Source organism: Salvelinus alpinus, chromosome 23 (genome assembly GCF_045679555.1).
Source record: "Salvelinus alpinus chromosome 23, SLU_Salpinus.1, whole genome shotgun sequence".
Lineage (NCBI taxonomy): Eukaryota > Metazoa > Chordata > Actinopteri > Salmoniformes > Salmonidae > Salvelinus > Salvelinus alpinus.
The window spans coordinates 15322454-15341944 of NC_092108.1; the positions used below are offsets into that span (position 1 = coordinate 15322454).

A 19491-nucleotide genomic window follows, 5' to 3' on the forward strand; every position below is an offset into this window, starting at 1 on the left:
GAAAATCAAAAGAGATCAGCCAAGACCTCAGGAAAATAAATTGTAGACCTCCACAAGTCTGGTTCATCCCTGGGAGCAATTTCCAAATGCCTGAAGGTACCATGTTCATCTGTACAAACAATAGTACACAAGTATAAACACCATGGGACCATGCAGCCGTCATACCGCTCAGGAAGGAGACACCTTCTGTCTCCTAGAGATGAACATACTTTGGTGCGAAAAGTGCTAATCAATCCCAGAAAATCAATCCCAGAACAACAGCAAAGGACCTTGTGAAGATGCTGGAGGAAACGGGTACAAAAGTATCTATATCCACAGTAAAATGAAGCCCATATTGACATAACCTGAAGGCCGCTCAGCATGGAAGAAGCCACTGCTCCAAAACCACCATAAAAAAGCCAGACTACGGTTTGCAACTGCACATGGGGACAAAGATAGTACTTTTTGGAGAAATGTCCTCTGGTCTGATTAAACGAAAATAGAACTGCTTGGCCATAATGACCATCGTTATGTATGGATGAAAAAGGGGGAGGCTTGCAAGCCGACGAATACCATCCCAACCGTAAATTACGGGGGTGGCAACATCATGTTGTGCGGGTGCTTTGCTGCAAGAGGGACTGGTGAACTTCACAAAATAGATGGCTTCATGAGGAATGATGTGGATATACATGTGGATATATTGAAGAAACATCTCAAGACATCAGTCAGGAAGTTAAAGCTTGGTCGCAAATGGGTCTTCCAAATGGACAATGACCCCAAGCATACTTCTAAAGTTGTGGCAAAATGGCTTAAGGACAACAAAGTCAAGGTATTGGAGTGGCCATCACAAAGTCCTGACCTCAATCCTATAGAACATTTCTGGGAAGAACTGAAAAAGCATGTGTGAGCAAGGAGGCCTACAAACCTGACTCAATTACACCAGCTCTGTCAGGAGGAATGGTCAAAATGCACCCAACTTATTGTGGGAAGCTTGTGGAAGGCTACCTGAAATGTTTGACCCAAGTTAAACAATTTAAAGGCAATGCTACCAAATACACTCAATTAGTATGTGAACTTCTGACCCACTGGGAATGTGATGAAAGAAATAAAAGCTGACATAAATCATTCTCTCTACTATTATTCTGACATTTCACAGTCTTAAAATAAAGTGGTGATCCTAACTGACCTAAGACAGGGAATTTTTACTAGGATTAAATGTCAGGAATTGTGAATAACTGAGTTTAAATGTATTTGGCTAAGGTGTATATAAACTTCTGACTTCAACTGTATCTCCTCACCGTTGTGGGACTGAGTGTTTTAGCCGTCTTTGTTTTCCACCAGTTGTTAATTAATGCGTCTGACCAAGGACTTGGGCATGTCCTTCGTCGACAATTTTGACTCCTTCCTTGAATAGGCCTGGCTACGTTGTGGAAGACGGAATTCACCTGGGTGAAAATAGTTTGCTTGGGGTCATTGTCCATTTGGAAGACCCATTTGTGACCAAGCTTTAACTTCCTGACTGATGTCTTGATGTTGCTTCAATATGTCCACATATATATCCACATCATTCCTCATTATGCCATCTATTTTGTGAAGTGCACCAGTTCCTCCTGCAGCAAAGCACCCCCACAACATGATGCTGTCACCCCCGTGCTTCACGGTTGGGATGGTGTTCTTCGGCTTGCAAGCCTCCCCCTTTTTCCTCCAAACATAACGATGGTCATTATGGCCAAACTGTTCTCTTTTTGTTTCATCAGACTAGAGGACATTTCTCCAAAAAGTATGATCTTTGTCCCCATGTGCAGTTGCAAACGTAGTCTGTCTTTTTTATGGTGGTTTTGGAGCAGTGGCTTCTTCCTTGCTGAGTGGCCTTTCAGGTTATGTCGATATAGGACTCATTTTACTATGGATATAGATACTTTTGTAACCATTTCCTACAGCACCTTCACAAGGTCCTTTGCTGTTGTTCTGGGATTGATTTGCACTTTTTGCACCAGAGTACGTTAATCTCTAGGAGACAGAACGCGTCTCCTTCCTGAGCGGTATGACGGCTGCGTGGTCCCATGGTGTTTATACTTGTGTACTATTGTTTGTATAGATGAACGTGGTACCTTCAGGCGTTTGGAAATTGCTCCCAAGAATGAACCAGACTTGTGGAAGTCTACAATTTGTTTTCTGAGGTCTTGGCTGATTTCTTTTGAATTTCCCATGATGTCAAGCAAAGAGGCACTGAGTTTGAAGGTAGGCCTTGAAATACATCCACAGGTACACCTCCAATTGACTCAAATGATGTCAATTAGCCTATCAGAAGCTTTTAAAGCCATCATTTTCTGGAATTTTCCAAGCTGTTTAAAGACACAGTCAACTAAGTGTATGTAAACTTCTGACCCACTGGAATTGTGATACAGTGAATTATAAGTGAAATAATCTGTAAACTATTGTTGGATAAATTACTTGTGTCATGCACAAAGTAGATGTCCTAACCGACTTGCCAAAACTATAGTTTGTTAACAAGAAATTTGTGGAGTGGTTGAAAAACTTGTTTTAAAGACTCCAACCTGTGTATGTAAACATCCGACTTCAACTGTATGTTCTGCCACTCCATAAGGGTGGGGATACAAATGATCTTGACAACTATCGCCCCATTTCAAGACTACCTTCTTTAGCTAAGATTCTTGAATCCTTGGTTAATGTACATCTTCATTCCTTTTTATCTGATAATTGTATTTTTAATATAAACCAATCAAGGTTTAGGCCTGGGCATAGTACTACCACAGCAACCACGCTAGTTGTTGATGATCTTGTCAATGCCTTGGATGCTAAAAAGAGCTGTGCTGCCTTGTTTATTGACCTGTCAAAGCCGTTCGACATTGTTGATCATTCTGTTTTGCTGAAGAAGTTATCAAAAATAGGCCTGGGATATACAGCCTGTTTAAGGTTTCAGAATTATCTTACTGACAGCACTCAGGCCATCTTGACAAAGGTTAAATCTGAATTTCTTGAGATTCAAAAAGGTGTTCCTCGGTTCGATTTTGGGTGCATTATTGTTCACCTTGTATGTTAATGACATAGGAAACACTTAATAGTTGTAACATTCATCTCTATGTAGATGACACAGTTTTGTGGTCCTGTGCCACCTCAGTGCAGCAGGCCATTCGTTAACTTCAGCATGACTTTGATTAAATTCAGAAATCACTTACAGATCTTAAATTAGTGTTAAATACAAGTAAAACCAAGCTCATGCTGTTCTCTGGGTCACGAAATGTTGACCCTGAGGACCTGCATATAAATACCTGGGTGTCTGGATTGATGACAAGTTGTCCTTAGTAAATATAGAAAATCTGACTAAGAAGCTAAGATCCAAGAGTTTTTTTATATCAAAATAAATCATGCCTCAGTATTGAAATTCGGAGAAAGATTGTTCAAACAACGCTTCTCCCTGTATTGGATGTTGGTGATATTGTTTACATGCATGAGACAACCTGTTTTGAAACCCTTGGACGCAGTCTACCATTCTGTAATACGTTTTATCACGGGGGACAATTTTAGGACTCATTGCAGTCTGTATAAAAATGTAGGATGGACCTCTCTGTCTGTAAGAAGAGAGCTGCGTTCTCTTTTATTTATTTACAAAGGAATCTTACAGAAACTCCCTTCATATGTAACTTCATTAATTAAGTTAAGAATCGCAAGTTACCAAACCCATTCTCAGGAATGGATAACACTAGAGATCCCTTCAATTTCTTCAGATTTGGGAAAACCTGCGTTTTGGGTTTTTTGGCCCTAATTTGTGGAACAATCTGCAGTTCACAGCAGTTACATGTGTGCAGGCAATGTGTTCCTATGGGGTGAGATGTCATTGTAAACTGTTTGATGTAAACACCTTCTTTTAACTGTTAAGGGTTAATGCCACACGGTCAAGGTTAGGCTTGCACAGAGACCTTAGGAACGTTCCTGAGGTCAAATTGTGCTTCTAAACCTTAACAGTTCTCTCTCTGTCTCCCAAAAGCAAAAGACTTGAAATGTAGGTCAAGGGTCATCTTCTTGTCACTGTAGCTGCGCTCAGACCGAGCAAGCTACGGTCAAGCGGGGCATCTCGTTGAACTCGGCACGGCCTGGAGACTATGGTGATGTCATTTTTAGTGGTGATTTTCCCTGGCAACAGCCAAGTCAAGCCTATCAGATGGTAGGTCATAAAATAGATGAGTGCATTTACATTGTGCTTCAACAGCTGTCTTGTGAATGCGACATTGAACCATGGTACTAACTTATTAGTGTATTAGTACCATGGTACCATGGTTGTCATAGTTGTCAGTGGTTATGTCATGAACGGTAAAGTCATGTGCCATGTGATTTTGGAAAGAAAAGAGTCACGCACACCCAAGCACAGTACAGTAGCAGGCCCAAAAAATAGTAACTTAGGCAGACAGAAATGTGTACTTATCATTGTCATGTGATTATGACCTCCACTCCAAAAGAGATTAATATTATCCTCAAAGTATAATCCCTTTTTTTCACTTTTCTTTTAGCTTCTGCTCATCAAAGGAGTTGACCACTATCCATTATGACCTGAAAAACATCCCAATAATGGAACAGCACAGGCTCACCTGCCACTTGAAGAAAAAAGGGACTTTTAATGCAGTGTTTTGAGTCCACTCCTTCGGAAAGTATTCAGACCCCTTGACTTTTTACACATTTTGTTAGGTTACAGCCTTACTCTAAAATGTATTGAATTGTTTTTTTTCTTCATCAATCCACACACAATACCCCATAATGACAAAGCAAAAACTTTTTGGGGGACATTTTTGCTAATTTATAAATAAATAAAAACATCCCATTTACATAAGTATTCAGACCTTTACTCAGTACTTTGTTGAAACAACTTTGGCAGCTATTACAGCCTTGAGTCTTCTTGAGTATGATGCTACAAGCTTGGCACACCTGTATTTGGGAAGTTTCTCCCATTCCTCTCTGCAGATCCTCTAAAGATCTGTTAGATTGGACGGGGAACGTTGCTGCACAGCTATTTTCAGGTCTCTCCAGAGATGTTAGATTGGGTTCATGTCCGGGCTCTGGCTGAGCCACTCAAGGACATTCAGAGACTTGTCCCGAAGCCAGTCCTGCGTTGTCTTGGCTGTGTGCTTAGGGTTGTTTTCCTTTTGGAAGGTGAACCTTCAACCCAGTCTGAGGCCCTGAGTGCTCTGGAGCAGGTTTTCATCAAGGATCTCTCTGTACTTTGCTACGTTCATCTTTGCCTGGATCCTGACTAGTCTCCTCGTCCCTGCCACTGAAAAACCTCCCCACAGCATGATGCTGCCACCACCATGCTTCACAGTAGGGATGGTGGCAGGCTTCCTCCAGATGTGACGCTTGGCAATCAGGCCAAAGAGTTCAAACTTGGTTTCATCAGACCAGAGAATCTTGTTAATCATGGTCTGAGAGTCTTTTGGTGCCTTTTGGCAAGCTCCAAGCGTGCTGTCATGTGCCTTTTACTGAGAAGTGGCTTCCGTCTGACCACTCTACCATAAAGGCCTGATTGGTGGAGTGCTGCAGAGATGGTTGTCCTTCTGGAAGGTTCTCCCATCTCCACAGAGGAACTCTAGAGCTCTGTCAGTGACCACCATGTTCTTGGTCACCTCCCTGACCAAGGCCCTTCTCCCCTGATTGCTCAGTTTGGCCAGGTGGCCAGTCTTTGTGGTTCCAAACTTCTTCCATTTAAGAATGATGGAAGCCATTGTGTTCTTGGGGACCTTCAATGCTGCGACATTTTTTGGTACCCTGTCCCAGATCTGTGCCTCGACACAATCCTGTCTCGGAGCTCTACAGAAAATTCCTTCGCCCTCATGGCATGGTTTTTGCTCTGATATGCACTGTCAACTGTGGGACCTTCAATAGACAGGTGTAGCCTTTCCAAATCATGTCCAATCAATTGAATTTACCACAGGTGGCTCCAATCAAGTTGTAGAAACATCTCAAGGATGATCAATGGAAACAGGATGCACCTGAGCTAAATTTGAGTCTCCTAGCACTGGGTCTGAATAGTTATGTAAATAAGGTATTTCTGTTTTTAAATTCGTAATAAATTAGCAAAAATGTCTAAACCTGTTTTTGCTTTGTCATTACGGGTATTGTGTGTAGATTGCTGAGGAATTTGTTTTATTTAATCCATTTTAGAATAAGGCTGTAATGTAACAAAATGTGGGGAAAGTCAACTGTTCTGAATACTTTCCGAAGGCACTGTACATTTTATAAGAATCAATTCCTACAGTGGTCAAACCGTGGGGCCGAAACATTCATATACTTATAATGTAGTCTATTATATGGGGCTGATGGGATTCTTATCAGAATGCACTCTAAATCCAAACAGTAAGCCAGGAGAGTGAAACGGGTAAAAAGGTTATTCTTGTCCAGGCAAGAAATGAAGTATGACTGTCATGGCAACACCTTGAACAAATGGCACAGGACAGAACAGGTTGGATGCAGTCTGTTGATTTGCGGTTCTGCAAAGAATGCCCAAGTAAATCAGTAAGTTGTCAGCCTATCAGTAGGGTGACCCTAGTCTGGTAGCACCTCCTACTAGCTTGTCTCTGCAGTTTTATGCTATTTATGTGTGATACATAACTGCAGAAAAATGTGTTTTTAAAAAATCGGCATGTGTTCATTCAATATGATAATAAGTATTCTAATAATTTGTTTGCTTTAGCTTTCATCAATATGCACATTTGTATCTTTTTAAACTAAGGCCCATTTGTACTGTTACCTAAACTGTACACTGCCACTAGAGGTGAATAAAAGCCTGCTTGTGTGACTGACTAAATTACTCTTCTGCCTCCCCCACCTTTTCCACCAGCCCTTGGTCTTGATGGAAAATATCTCATTTAGATTTCATGGGAGAGTTCCCTGGTGAAACTCCATCCTAATAATTGCCTTTAAAAGCAGTTTATATAGCAAACTTTTACATCCTTAGGACTATGATACCACCAAAGATGTATTTAAACCCTGGATGACTGATGCTATGTATTGGTGATTGAGAGGCTTTGAAGTCACTGGTCGGCCATATTGGCACTCCCCAGTAGGAGCAGTCCTGGTTAAACAGTACAAATATGGCCTACGAAGATCGATCAAGATGGCAGGACAAAGTGGAGGAGCAATTCAGCAGGTCAGACACAAGGCTTAAGTGGCAGGGGCTTCTAACAACCACTGATTTAAAAAAGAAAGCCAGTCATGTCACGGACACCAACGTCACCCTACCGGACGAGCTAAACACCTTTTTCTCACACTTCGAGCATAATGACTCTGACGAGGAGAGCCCCTGAGGACAACGAGGGCTAAGGACTAACATTCTCCAGAGAGGATGTGTGCAAGTCATGCAAGCATGTTAACTCTCGCAAGGCTGCCGGCCCCAACAGCATCCCTAACCACGCCCTCAGAGCATGTGCAAACCAGCTATCTGTAGTGTTTTCGGAAATGTGCAATCTCTCTGTACCTCAGGCCATTTATCCCCATCTGCTTCAAGATGTCCACTATCATCCCCGTGCCCAAGAAGGGGAAAGTAACTGAGCTGAATGACTACCGACCCTTAGCACTCATCATAAAGTGCTTCAAGAGGCTAGTCAAAGATCGATAACATCACCTCCTCCCTCCTCGACACACTCAACCCTCTCCATTTCGCCTACCCCTCGACAGATCCACAGACGACGCAATTCCGCTGCACATTCCCCTTACCAACCTGGACAAAAGGAATGCATATGTGAGGATACTGTTAATTGACTACAGCTTAGCCTTCGATACCATAGTGCCCTCTAAGCTCACCACGAAGCTCACAGCCCTGGGACTGAACTCCTCCATATGCAACTGGGTCCTGGACTTCCTGACGGGCCATCCCCAACACTGATTCTCAACACGGGGCCCCACAAGGGTACGTTTTCAGTCCCCTCCTGTACTCCCTGTATACCCACGACTGGCCTCACACAGTTTCAACTCCATTATCAAGTTCGCTGACGACATGACAATAGTAGGTCTGATTACCTACAAGACGGCTTACAGAGAGGAGGTAGGCACTCTGATGGCATGGTGCCAGGTAAACAACCTGTACCTCAAAGTCAGCAAAACAAAGGAGCTGATTTTGGACTTCAGGGGGGACCAGGCTGGGCCCCATCCTCGTCAACGGGACCGCTGTGGAGATGGTCAAAAATATCAAGTTCCTTGGCATACACATCTCAGAGAAGCCCAATTTGTAAGTCGCTCTGGATAAGAGCGTCTGCTAAATGACTTAAATGTAAATGTAAATGTAAGCTGAAATGGTCAAAACACACAGACATTGTGGTGAAGAAGGCAGAACAGCACCTCTTCAACCTCAGGAGGCTGTAGAAATGCAGCTTGTCCACTGCTCCCTCAACAGACATTTACCCTGCACTCACCCTCCAATTGACATTTATAATTGTTACAGTTGTATATATTATTATTATTTGTATTATTGTTTCATTCACTTCCCTTTTTGACCTACACTGTTGGAGCTCAGAGCTTAAGAATTTCACTGTACCGTTCAACTACATCTGCGTCCCTGTTCATGTGACTAAAACTCCTTTAATCATAGGAATTAATGTTATTCTACAGTTTTTCAATTAAATGTTTTAAGGACAAAATTATATGTATTTAAGTATTTTTTGTTGTCGTAGTGGGGACAGTAACATTAGTAATCTCAAAATTATACTTTAACGAAATATGCTTTATATATTTTTTTATTTTGTAGTTGTATGTTTATCTCGAATAATTTAAACGTATGCAATAAGATGTCTAATCGAATAAATGTGGCAAAAACGAATGTAGACATTAATACAAAATATTTTTTACAACGGTGGGGGAGTGCCAAGATGAAGGCACGGTGACTTCAACACAGCGCCCCCTATCAGTTATCTACATAAATCATTGCATACCACCAGGTGTAAAGGTGTGCCATAACGTCGGTAAAGACAAGTTTTCTCGCGAGACCTTCTTTGTCTTCCTGGACCAAATAGCATCTGATAGTACCGCGAAGAGGGCCAAACTTAGCCGCTACCCCCACTCTTATCCTGGGACGTTGTGTGCAGTCTATGGTCCACATCTCAGGACACGAATAACTTGTTGGCCCAACGGTCCGCTCCTTTTGAACGTTCTGCTAGGCCTAGACGGGTTTGGTGAAGACGACAGTGGGATTGTTAGCTTGAATGGCTAGCACGGATACCAAGCTAAAGCATTAACGTTACTATTGGTATGGAATGTGGTGATGGCTGTGGTCCAACCTTTGCTTGTGTAACTAGTTATCTACAGTTAGCTGTGTTGATTCATTCTTTACCCCAACTTGAAGGTAAAGTGATTAATTTAACAACATACGTGTCTTACTAGTTTGCTAATTATTTGTTTCCATAATGTTAGCTTGCTAGCCAGTTTATTGCTAACGTTAGCTATTGCCTCCTGTGACGGCCAATAACTAACGAGTCATAGCTAACGTATCCAGCCATCTAACGTTAGTTAGCTAGTCTGATCTAAAATACCTAGTTAACTAGACACCTCATTGTCACCCCTGTTGATTCGATAGATACACAGGCTAGTTTGAGAGCTAATTGGCTAGGCAGGCCTGGGGCATTTTGGATCTGCCAACAGCATTCAGTCACTCTTCTGGCGACACAACAAGTTGGGGTCAAGAGACTCAACGCTGGTATCTACTAAGTTATTCTCTAAAACAAAACATGGCCCCCAAAAAAAGACCAGTGCGACTTAACATCACCCCCACCGCTGGTGAGGGAGGATTGTCCACCTCCACAACCATCGCAGCTGCCTCTGAGTAAGTGTAACTCCTTAGCCAGCTGTCTACTGTTAAACTCAAATTCAAGTCAACCTCTACTTTCATGTGAGAATTCACCTCTAATTCTCCCTACTCCTTCGCTCTCAGTGCTAACCTGGAAGCCCTACAGAAGAAATTGGAGGAGTTGGATCTGGACGAGCAGCAGAAGAAGCGCCTGGAGAATTTCCTTACCCAGAAGGCCAAGGTGGGCGAACTGAAAGACGATGACTTCCACCGCATTTGTGAGTTGGGTGTCGGTAACGGAGGCGTGGTCAACAAGGTGTGCCACAAACCCTCAGGCCTCGTCATGGCCAGGAAGGTAAGTGGTGTGAATGCTGTTGCCAGTCTGAAAGCAACCCCCTGACCCTTTTCTTAGATCAGGAAGGACCGGGTGGGTGTGAATGCTGTTGCCAGTCTGAAAGCAACCCCCCTGACCCTTTTCTTAGATCAGGAAGGATCGGGTGGGTGTGAGCCGATTGATGGGATATTTGCCTGAGGGCACTATCTAATGGTTTATATGTCACCATATTGCTTAAACCTGTCTGATCCTTTCAGATGGGAAGCAGTTAGGGGTTGATTTCAGACTAGCCACAAGGTAAAAACAAATCGGTTGATGTGCCTTTTGAGCAAGGCTCTTAACCCTAATTTGCTCCATGGGGGGGGGCTATTGCCTCCTGTGACGGCCAATAACTAACGAGTCATAGCTAACGTATCCAGCCATCTAACGTTAGTTAGCTAGTCTGATCTAAAATACCTAGTTAACTAGACACCTCATTGTGGCTAGTCTGAAACCAGGGGGATAAATTGTACCGTTTTTTTATTGATTATATTGCCTATGGTGTGATCCAGTAATAACAATGGTTCACAAGAAAAGACTAGGCACATATTTCTGTAATGGTAGCAAAACAATTAAGGTGGCCATTTTGAACCAGCAAAACCATCGTACTTATGGCCATTAGTGATGAGACAAAGACATATTGATTTTTGGTGTGTATATATTGCATTCATCCTCCTTCCTTAGCTGATCCATCTGGAGATCAAGCCAGCCATCAGGAACCAGATCATCAGAGAGCTACAGGTGCTGCTTTTGTTATTTAATTTAGCATTATCAATAACTTAATATCATGTTTAAACCAAATCAATTCTTAAAGAAGAGTATTCCTTATGTGTTTAAACCCACCTCTCTCGGTCTCCCTCAGTTGCTACATGAGTGTAATTCTCCCTACATCGTTAGTTTCTACGGCTCCTTCTACAGCGACGGCGAGATCAGCATCTGCATGGAACACATGGTAAAGGATGGGGGAAAGAGTGGGGGTGAGAGAGGGTGTCTTTCAAGAGCAAGTGAAATAATTTTGGGGAGTAGGGTTGAGATAGTAAAGTTGTAATGCAGGTAGACTCGGACCATGTCATACTGTGAAGTGTTTATGTGAGGTGGTTGTGACTGAGTGGCTCTCCTCTCTCCCTGTAGGATGGGGGCTCTCTGGACCAGGTGCTGAAGGAGGCCAGGAGGATCCCTGAGGAGATCCTGGGGAAAGTCAGCATCGCTGTGAGTATCATCAAACTAGGGGTGTTTTTATTTAACCTTTATTTACCTAGGGGTGTTTTTATTTAACCTTTATTTACCTAGGGGTGTGCCAAGTAGTTGGACAAAACGAGTATCGTAACGGAGATGGGCAATATTTTTGATGCCATTATGATCAGAGTATTTTTTTGTAATTATCCGTGATGGGGGTTAATATTCAGGTGCCAGCATCTTTTTCATGTCAGTCAGTTGTGCAAGGTTCTACATGGTCTAAGTAACTCAACTGGCTAGTTTGCATGTCTGTGAAGAGAAGGGTGGGCTTTACGTTGAACTTGCTGCTCTGATTGGATAGTGTATTTTTCCATCCACTCGCTTCATAATTTCACCCGATCAGATTTCCTCGCATGTTTTCAGTCTGATCATTTCTATTGCTGCTGCCTGCTACTATGATTATTCACATGGCGAGGACGTTTCTTATCAAGATATCAATGTGCATAATATCTAACAAGCGGAGCGAGGGTAGGTGAGAAAATATGAATTGCTGATGCTCATTCTGACTGAATGACGGCTAACTAGGCTGCCCGCTGCAAATTGAGGAAACAGATACACCCCTCCATGCGCTGCTCCTAAACTGCAGCTTTTTTTTGCAGTGAGAATGTGCAGGGAGGTATTTTGCCAACATCTATTTAGGCATATTAAAACACTTTTCGATCATGAGTATCATCTGAGCCAACTGGCAACTTACGGATACGATTACGAGTATGGCCATGTCGGCACACCCCTACAACAAACCATAGCTAGCTACATATGAAGATAGTAATGCATGTCTATTGTTTCCCAAAGGATAGAAAAAGTGTTTGACAATTCCAAGTGTGCTCTTGAAACTGGGCAAAAACGGCAACATTTTCACATCTTCACAGGTTCTAAGAGGGTTAGCGTATCTACGAGAGAAACACCAGATCATGCACAGAGGTACACATTGATGCTATGCATTTGAATTTACGTACAGTGCATAGGTAGATACATTTTTCACTGCGTTCTTCTGTGCCTGTGTGTTTTTAGCAATATGCCTGCAGAGTCTAATTTACCCTCCTGTCCCCCAGACGTAAAGCCCTCTAATATCCTGGTCAACTCTCGTGGGGAGATCAAGCTGTGTGACTTCGGGGTGAGCGGCCAGCTGATAGACTCCATGGCCAACTCCTTCGTGGGAACACGTTCCTACATGTCGGTGCGTACCCCTGATTCTGTTTGCTTGTGTGTTTGTGTGAGAGAGTACACGTGTGTGTGTGTGTGTGTAAGCCATCTATCTCTGTGTCTCTAACCAACAGCCGGAGAGATTGCAGGGCACCCACTACTCTGTCCAGTCTGATGTGTGGAGCATGGGGCTGTCTCTGGTGGAGCTGTCTATCGGCCGGTATCCCATCCCCCCTCCTGACGCCAAGGAGCTGGAGGCCATCTTTGGCCGGCCCATCATGGACGGGACCGAGGGAGAAATGCACAGCAGCACCTCCCCCCGACCCAGACCCCCCGGGGGTAGACCTGCCAGCGGTCAGAACACACACACACACACCCACAGCCTCTTTCGCAGATAGAGATAATTTACATATTTGTACTGATGATCTCAATAATGTTTTACTGTTAATCAGGCCACGGTCCTGCGATGGCCATCTTTGAGCTGCTGGACTACATCGTCAACGAGGTAAACACTGCTGAGGATTACCCCCCCCCCATGGCCATAGATAGAAGAATGCAAATGATTGTCACGGAACGGAAGCTAGAATAGAATATGACCAAACTACTGTTATATCAATGGCATGGTGTATAGATGGGCTCGTTATTGATTATGATCATGATTTTGTTACAGCCTCCCCCCAAGCTACCTCATGGAGTATTCACATCTGATTTCCAGGACTTTGTGACTAGATGGTGAGTTCTCAGTCTGAATGATTTATGAATACAATGCCTTGATTTAATAATTAGATCAAATCAAACTTTATTTGCCACATGCGCTGAATACAACAAGTGTAGACTTTACCGTGAAATGCTTACTTACAAGCCCTTAACCAACAGTGCAGTTCAAGAAGATCTCACTATATCAGATTTCTCTTGTGCTTCCTCAGTCTCATCAAGAACCCAGCAGACCGGGCGGACCTGAAGATGCTGATGGTGAGTGTTGGCCTTTGGACTGAAGAGAGAAAAGCTAGCCATATTGGATTCCAGTCCCTTGCTGTTGGCTGCTTAGCTAATGGTTATATTAACTAAAGAGATAGACAGGATTGATATGTCACAGTACATGATTAGCTGAATCACATATGTATCTTTGTACTGAGCCATGTGTCTCTTGTGTTTGTTTCAGAACCACACTTTTATCAAGCGCTCGGAGGTAGAGGAGATGGACTTCGCTGGCTGGCTCTGTAAAACCATGGGGCTGAACCAACCCAGCACTCCCACACGCACTGTAGACTAATCACACGCACACACTCAAACAGACATGCAGCGGCCTGAACACATACAGACTAATGGCCACACATAGACATGCAGCATATATATATATATATCACACACACGCTTTTCTTGTCAGCCACCTCTCCTCCTTCAGGTGATCCAAGTATGAACTGGCCCTATTGGCCCTAAAGCCTCCATTCAGTCACTCTTCTCTAACCATTAGTGCTGAGCGATTAACCAACATTTCGTTTAAAAAATTGTTGTTATTAAACAACTAATTGACCGACGCTCTTTTTTTTTTTTGTGAACCCAATGCACTGTTTCTCACGAGAAATCAAGTCAAGAACTACAGTATGTGGGATGCTGGGCTGTTGTAGTTTTCATTAAGAAAATATTAAACCTAGTTCAACGCAGAAACGTGGTAATTAACTACAACGACATTAATCCATTGCGTCTGTTTTTTCCGTCTCGGATAGAGACGTATCAGAGAGGAAGTGGCTAAGCGAGAGGCTTCACTCGCCAAAATATGTCCAAAATAAGCCGACCTAAGCTTGTCGCCTGCCTTCGCGCCTTTGGGACGATTCCTGTTATTCGGGCGGTGACATGAGCATCTCAACATTAAATACAGATCTCTGTACGGATAAACTTTCATGTCTGCTACGTTATGGACACACAGACTGCATCATGAGAGAGGAATGTACACAACACAATGACGAGAGGGACAGACGCTGTTAGTTATCTACTTTGAAGAACTAGTCAAATGATTTCGCCAGACAGCTCTACAGCATAGGCAGGCTAGCTAAATAGGATGACTAAAAACAGTAGAGTATGGGGAGCACATAGATAACATTAGATGGCCTGGCGGACTGCTACTGCCTGAGCAGAGATGATTACTATTATTTTTCATTCCTTAAAGTCAAGTAATCAGATAAAAACTAAGTAATATACACAACTAAAATGTTTTATTTCATTGGAATTTACACTCTCTATTGATGTCTACCCAATGTGGACCTGACAGACAATGGAATATGTAAGGTTTTGGCAATTGAATGTTCACTATTTTAGGCTTTGGAATTTCTATTATAAAACCCTCAAATCATTGTGAATCCTTATTTCAGCATGCATTCAATAATTTTTTCAAACATTATCAAAATGAATAACTGAACCGACCTCAAAGCACTAATCGCTCAGCACTACTAGCTATGTCAGAAATAAACCCTCAGTTACAACCTTAATCGGGATTGCTTCACTGGTTGGGTTGGGCCAACCCCTGACTGTTGTCAGATTCATCTATCATACTGTAACAGAAGCCTGCATCCCCATACCGCTTCCCCTTGTTGTCTGGATGTTGTAATCTGCAGTATCAACGGGATGGCATCGAGGAGCTTCATTCTCCAGGAAGAGTAGACATAATTTATAAAGTGAAAGATGGGCTCTGGTCAGAGGCTTAATGTACACATACTCCCTAGCCGAGCTCTGTGAGTTAACAATCTTCACGGTCACCATGTTGGCACCAAATGTTTGGGTTTTGACATGTCTATGTACCTGCTGCAACTTCCCCTAAACTCCTTTTCTTGTTTTGGGTTGCTTTAACATCGGAAGCCTTTTGAGCAGAGAGGTTATGCAGAAATATGCCCCCTCCAAAAAAATAAACAGACAGGAAATCTGGAAAGTTGAGCAAGACCTATTTCAGTTTCCTGAGTAAAAATACAACATCTACACTTCATCTGTTTCGAGACGATAATCTTTTGCATTTCTTATTTATTTAACTTTTCAATTACGATTCACTCGGTAGGAACAGTAACCTCAACGTCAGTCACTCTGTAGGAACAGTAACCTCAACGTCAGTCACTCTGTAGGAACAGTAACCTCAACGTCAGTCACTCTAGGAACAGTAACCTCAACGTCAGTCACTCTAGGAACAGTAACCTCAACGTCAGTCACTCTAGGAACAGTAACCTCAACGTCAGTCACTCTAGGAACAGTAACCTCAACGTCAGTCACTCTAGGAACAGTAACCTCAACGTCAGTCACTCTAGGAACAGTAACCTCAACGTCAGTCACTCTAGGAACAGTAACCTCAACGTCAGTCACTCTGTAGGAACAGTAACCTCAACGTCAGTCACTCTAGGAACAGTAACCTCAACGTCAGTCACTCTGTAGGAACAGTAACCTCAACGTCAGTCACTCTGTAGGAACAGTAACCTCAACGTCAGTCACTCTGTAGGAACAGTAACCTCAACGTCAGTCACTCTGTAGGAACAGTAACCTCAACGTCAGTCACTCTGCAGGAATAGTAACCTCAGCGTCAGTTACTCTGTAGGAACAGTAACCTCAACTTCAATCACTCTGCAGGAATAGTAATCGCAACGTCATTGCCCACAGCTACAGTGTGACATTGGTCTTTTTGCCAGGCAATTGGTATTATAACAATCATGATTAGGAGTTGATGTACATCACAGGAGGTTGGTGGTAATGGCTGGAGTGGAATGGTATCAAACACATGGATTCCACATTTACTCTGTTCCAGCCCTTATGAGCCGTCCTCTCCTCTGCAGCCTCCACTGATGTAGATGTATATATCGTTACATATGAGTATGTCTACACATGTCTTGGTGTATGTGGATTCAGATATGTAAAGCATATATACAAATATTCGTTTATTTTCTTTTGGCAGATGGTTATGAGTGTAGTGTTTGTGTCCATGAGAAAGCTTATGATACTGAAATACTGCACTAATCATTCAACTTCGGGTGTCTTTCGACAAGGGTAGCGTTTAAGGTCAACAATGCTGCTCTGAGGTCCAGACCACAAGTCTAAAGTAGTTTAGTCTCCTTCATCTGCACCGTTCTGAAAGCACAGGATAGGTGAAAACACTATTGAGAATATCTGCTGCCCATGTTTTGCTTTCACCTGTCCAATTATTTTACATCAGTGAAGTTTAAGGAAAGGAGACTAGAAAAGGATGACACTTAAATTACAGAGATGCAACCCTATTGTCTGTGAAAGGGGAAGCCATTTAGACTATTGAGATGCAGCCCTAGTGTCTGTGTCCTGGCCAGACTCCCTCCATCCCTTTGTCTATAGGAGAGATTCATGGCTGACCTGTGTTGGGGAATGAACACACTTTAACCAGAGTAAATTCTATCTTTATATCATAATATACTGTACGAGTCAATGTTGGACACATCTAGTCATTCAAGGGTTTTTCTTTATCTTTGCTATTTTCTACATTGTATAATAATTAAGACATCAACTATGAAATAACACCATATGGAATCATGTAGTAACCAAAAAAGTGTTATACGAATCAAAATATTTTATATTTGAGATTCTTCAAAGTAGCAACCCTTTGCCTTGATTACTGCTTTGCACGCTCTTGGCATTCTCTCAACCAACTTCAGGAGGAATGCTTTTCCAACAGTCTTGAAGGAGTTCCCACATATGCTGAGCACTTATTGCCTGCATTTCCTTCACTCTGCGGTCCAACTCATCCCAAACCATCTCAATTGGGTTGTGGTCGGGTGATTGTGGAGGCCAGGTCATCTGATGCAGCACTCCATCACTCTCCTTGGTTTAAATAGCCCTTACATAGCCTGGATGTGCGTTGGGTCATTGTCCTGTTGAAAACAAATGATAGTCCCACTAAGCGCTAACCAGATGGGATGGAGTATCACTGCAGAATGCTGTGGTAGCCATGTTGTGTGCCTTGAATTCTAAATAAATCACAGTGTCACCAGCAACGCACCATCACACCTCCTCCATGCTTCAAAGTGGGAACCACACATGCAGAGATCATCCGTTCACCAACTCTGCGTCTCACAAAGACACGGCGGTTGGAACCAGAAACCTCAAATTTTGACTCATCAGACCAAAGGACCGATTTCCACCGGACTAATGTCCATTGATCGTGTTTCTTGGCCCAAGCAAGTCTCTTCTTATTGGTGTCATTTAGCAGTGGTTTCTTTGCAGAAATTTGACCATGAAGGCCTGATTCACGCAGTCTCCTCTGAATATTTGAAGTTGAGATGTCTGTTACTTGAACTCTGTGAAGCATTTATTTGGGCTGCAATCTGAGGCTGGTAACTAATGAACTTGTCCTCTGCAGCAGAGGTAACTCTGGGTCTTCCTTTCCTGTGGCGGTCTTCATGAGAGCCAGTTTCATCATAGTGTTTGATGGTTTTTGCGTCTGTACTTGAAGAAACGTTCAAAGTTCTTAATGTTCTGGATTGACTGACCTTTATGTCTTATGTCTTAAGTAATGATAGAGTCTTAAGTAATGATAGACTGTCGTTTCTCTTTGCTTATTTGAGCTGTTCTTGCCCTAATATGGACTTAGCCCTATTTGGTAAAATACCGTCTTCTGTATACCACCCCTAACTTGTAACAACATAACTGATTGGCTCAAATGCATTAAGAAGGAAAGAAATTCCACTGTTAGTTGAAATGCTTTCCGGTGACTACCTCATGAAGCTGGTTGAGAGAATGCCAAGAGTGTGCAAACCTGTCATCAAGGCAAAGGGTGGCTACTTTGAAGAACCTCAAATATAAAATACATTTTGATTTGTGTACCACTTTTATGGCTACTACATGATTCCATATATGTTATTTCAGAGTTTTGATGTCTTCACTATTATGTAGAAAATAGTAAAAATACACAAAAAAACTTGAATGAGTAGGTGTCCAAATTTTTGGTACTATATATATATATATATATACATATATACAGCAGGGTATGGATATGCCATTGAAATAAGTGCATTTCTGTATCCTGGGGGGGGGGTTGAGGGCCTTTCGCTGCTTTCTTTGGTTAATTTTGTGTATTTCTTCTAAATAACGTTTAAAAACTAGGAATGGTTTGTTCCACGGCAAAACCGTCTAAGCTTTGTCTTTGTAAGTCATAATTGTCAATAAATGGTATGTGTTGTCACAACGGAACACGGGACTCTTATTGTTCTCTTCTGGAAGCATTACACTCATGATACCACTAGGGGGCCGTATAGAAATTCATAGGCATCGTCAGAGGCGCTTAGGGTAGAATTATCCCTCAGGCACAGATATAGGACCAGTTTACCAAGAGAGGAAAACTGCAAATCTGACCTTAGATTAGTGTCTAAAACAGGGGTGTCAAACATACAGCCCGTGGGTGGTTTGAATAAAAATATATATATACATAGTTATACTTTGAGGGGGAATTATACCTTAAAATCACTAAAACCAAATTGAAACTGTAGAAATGCTAATGGGCCTACATATATACAGTTCCTTGACTGTCCAGCTCACTAATAATCACAGAAATGAAAGCTAAACAGTCAAGGAGTATAGAAAATTCAAAACATGATGGATAGATTATTATCTTTTGTTAATTTTGACGGGGAGGAAATATAACATTTCAGTGCGGACCTCCGGACCTTGTTGAAGACCGAATGTGGCCCCCAGTGCAAAATGAGTTTGACACCTCTGGTCTAGAAACAACTTCATCATATTTCCTCAAAGGCCACTTTAGTAGAGTCATGAGAAGCAAAGGCATGTCAGGTTCAACAAATTCCCCACAGCCTACCTTAGCTATGTGCTGCGTTAATTATATTCTGGTTGTGTGTTTGTGTGTGTGTGCGTGTTTGCATTCTCGCACTTGTGCGTGTGTCAGTGGAGGCTGGTGGGAGGAGCTATAGGAGGACGGGCTCATTGTAATGGTTGAAATGGAACAGAATCATACATGTGG

At 42.5% G+C, this 19491-nt stretch overlaps 1 protein-coding gene across 1 annotated transcript; it reads left to right on the forward strand.

Moving 5' to 3' along the window:
• The first annotated feature begins 8927 nt into the window (after positions 1–8927).
• Positions 8928–14213, forward strand: map2k2b (mitogen-activated protein kinase kinase 2b). Its single transcript, XM_071361145.1, has 12 exons — positions 8928–9802; positions 9911–10121; positions 10824–10880; positions 11002–11091; positions 11271–11348; positions 12245–12296; positions 12428–12552; positions 12653–12872; positions 12971–13023; positions 13189–13250; positions 13445–13490; positions 13681–14213. The coding sequence occupies exons 1-12, from the start codon at positions 9708–9710 to the stop codon at positions 13789–13791; spliced, it is 1200 nt and encodes a 399-aa protein (XP_071217246.1). The 5' UTR covers positions 8928–9707; the 3' UTR covers positions 13792–14213.
• Positions 14214–19491: the final 5278 nt, after the last annotated feature.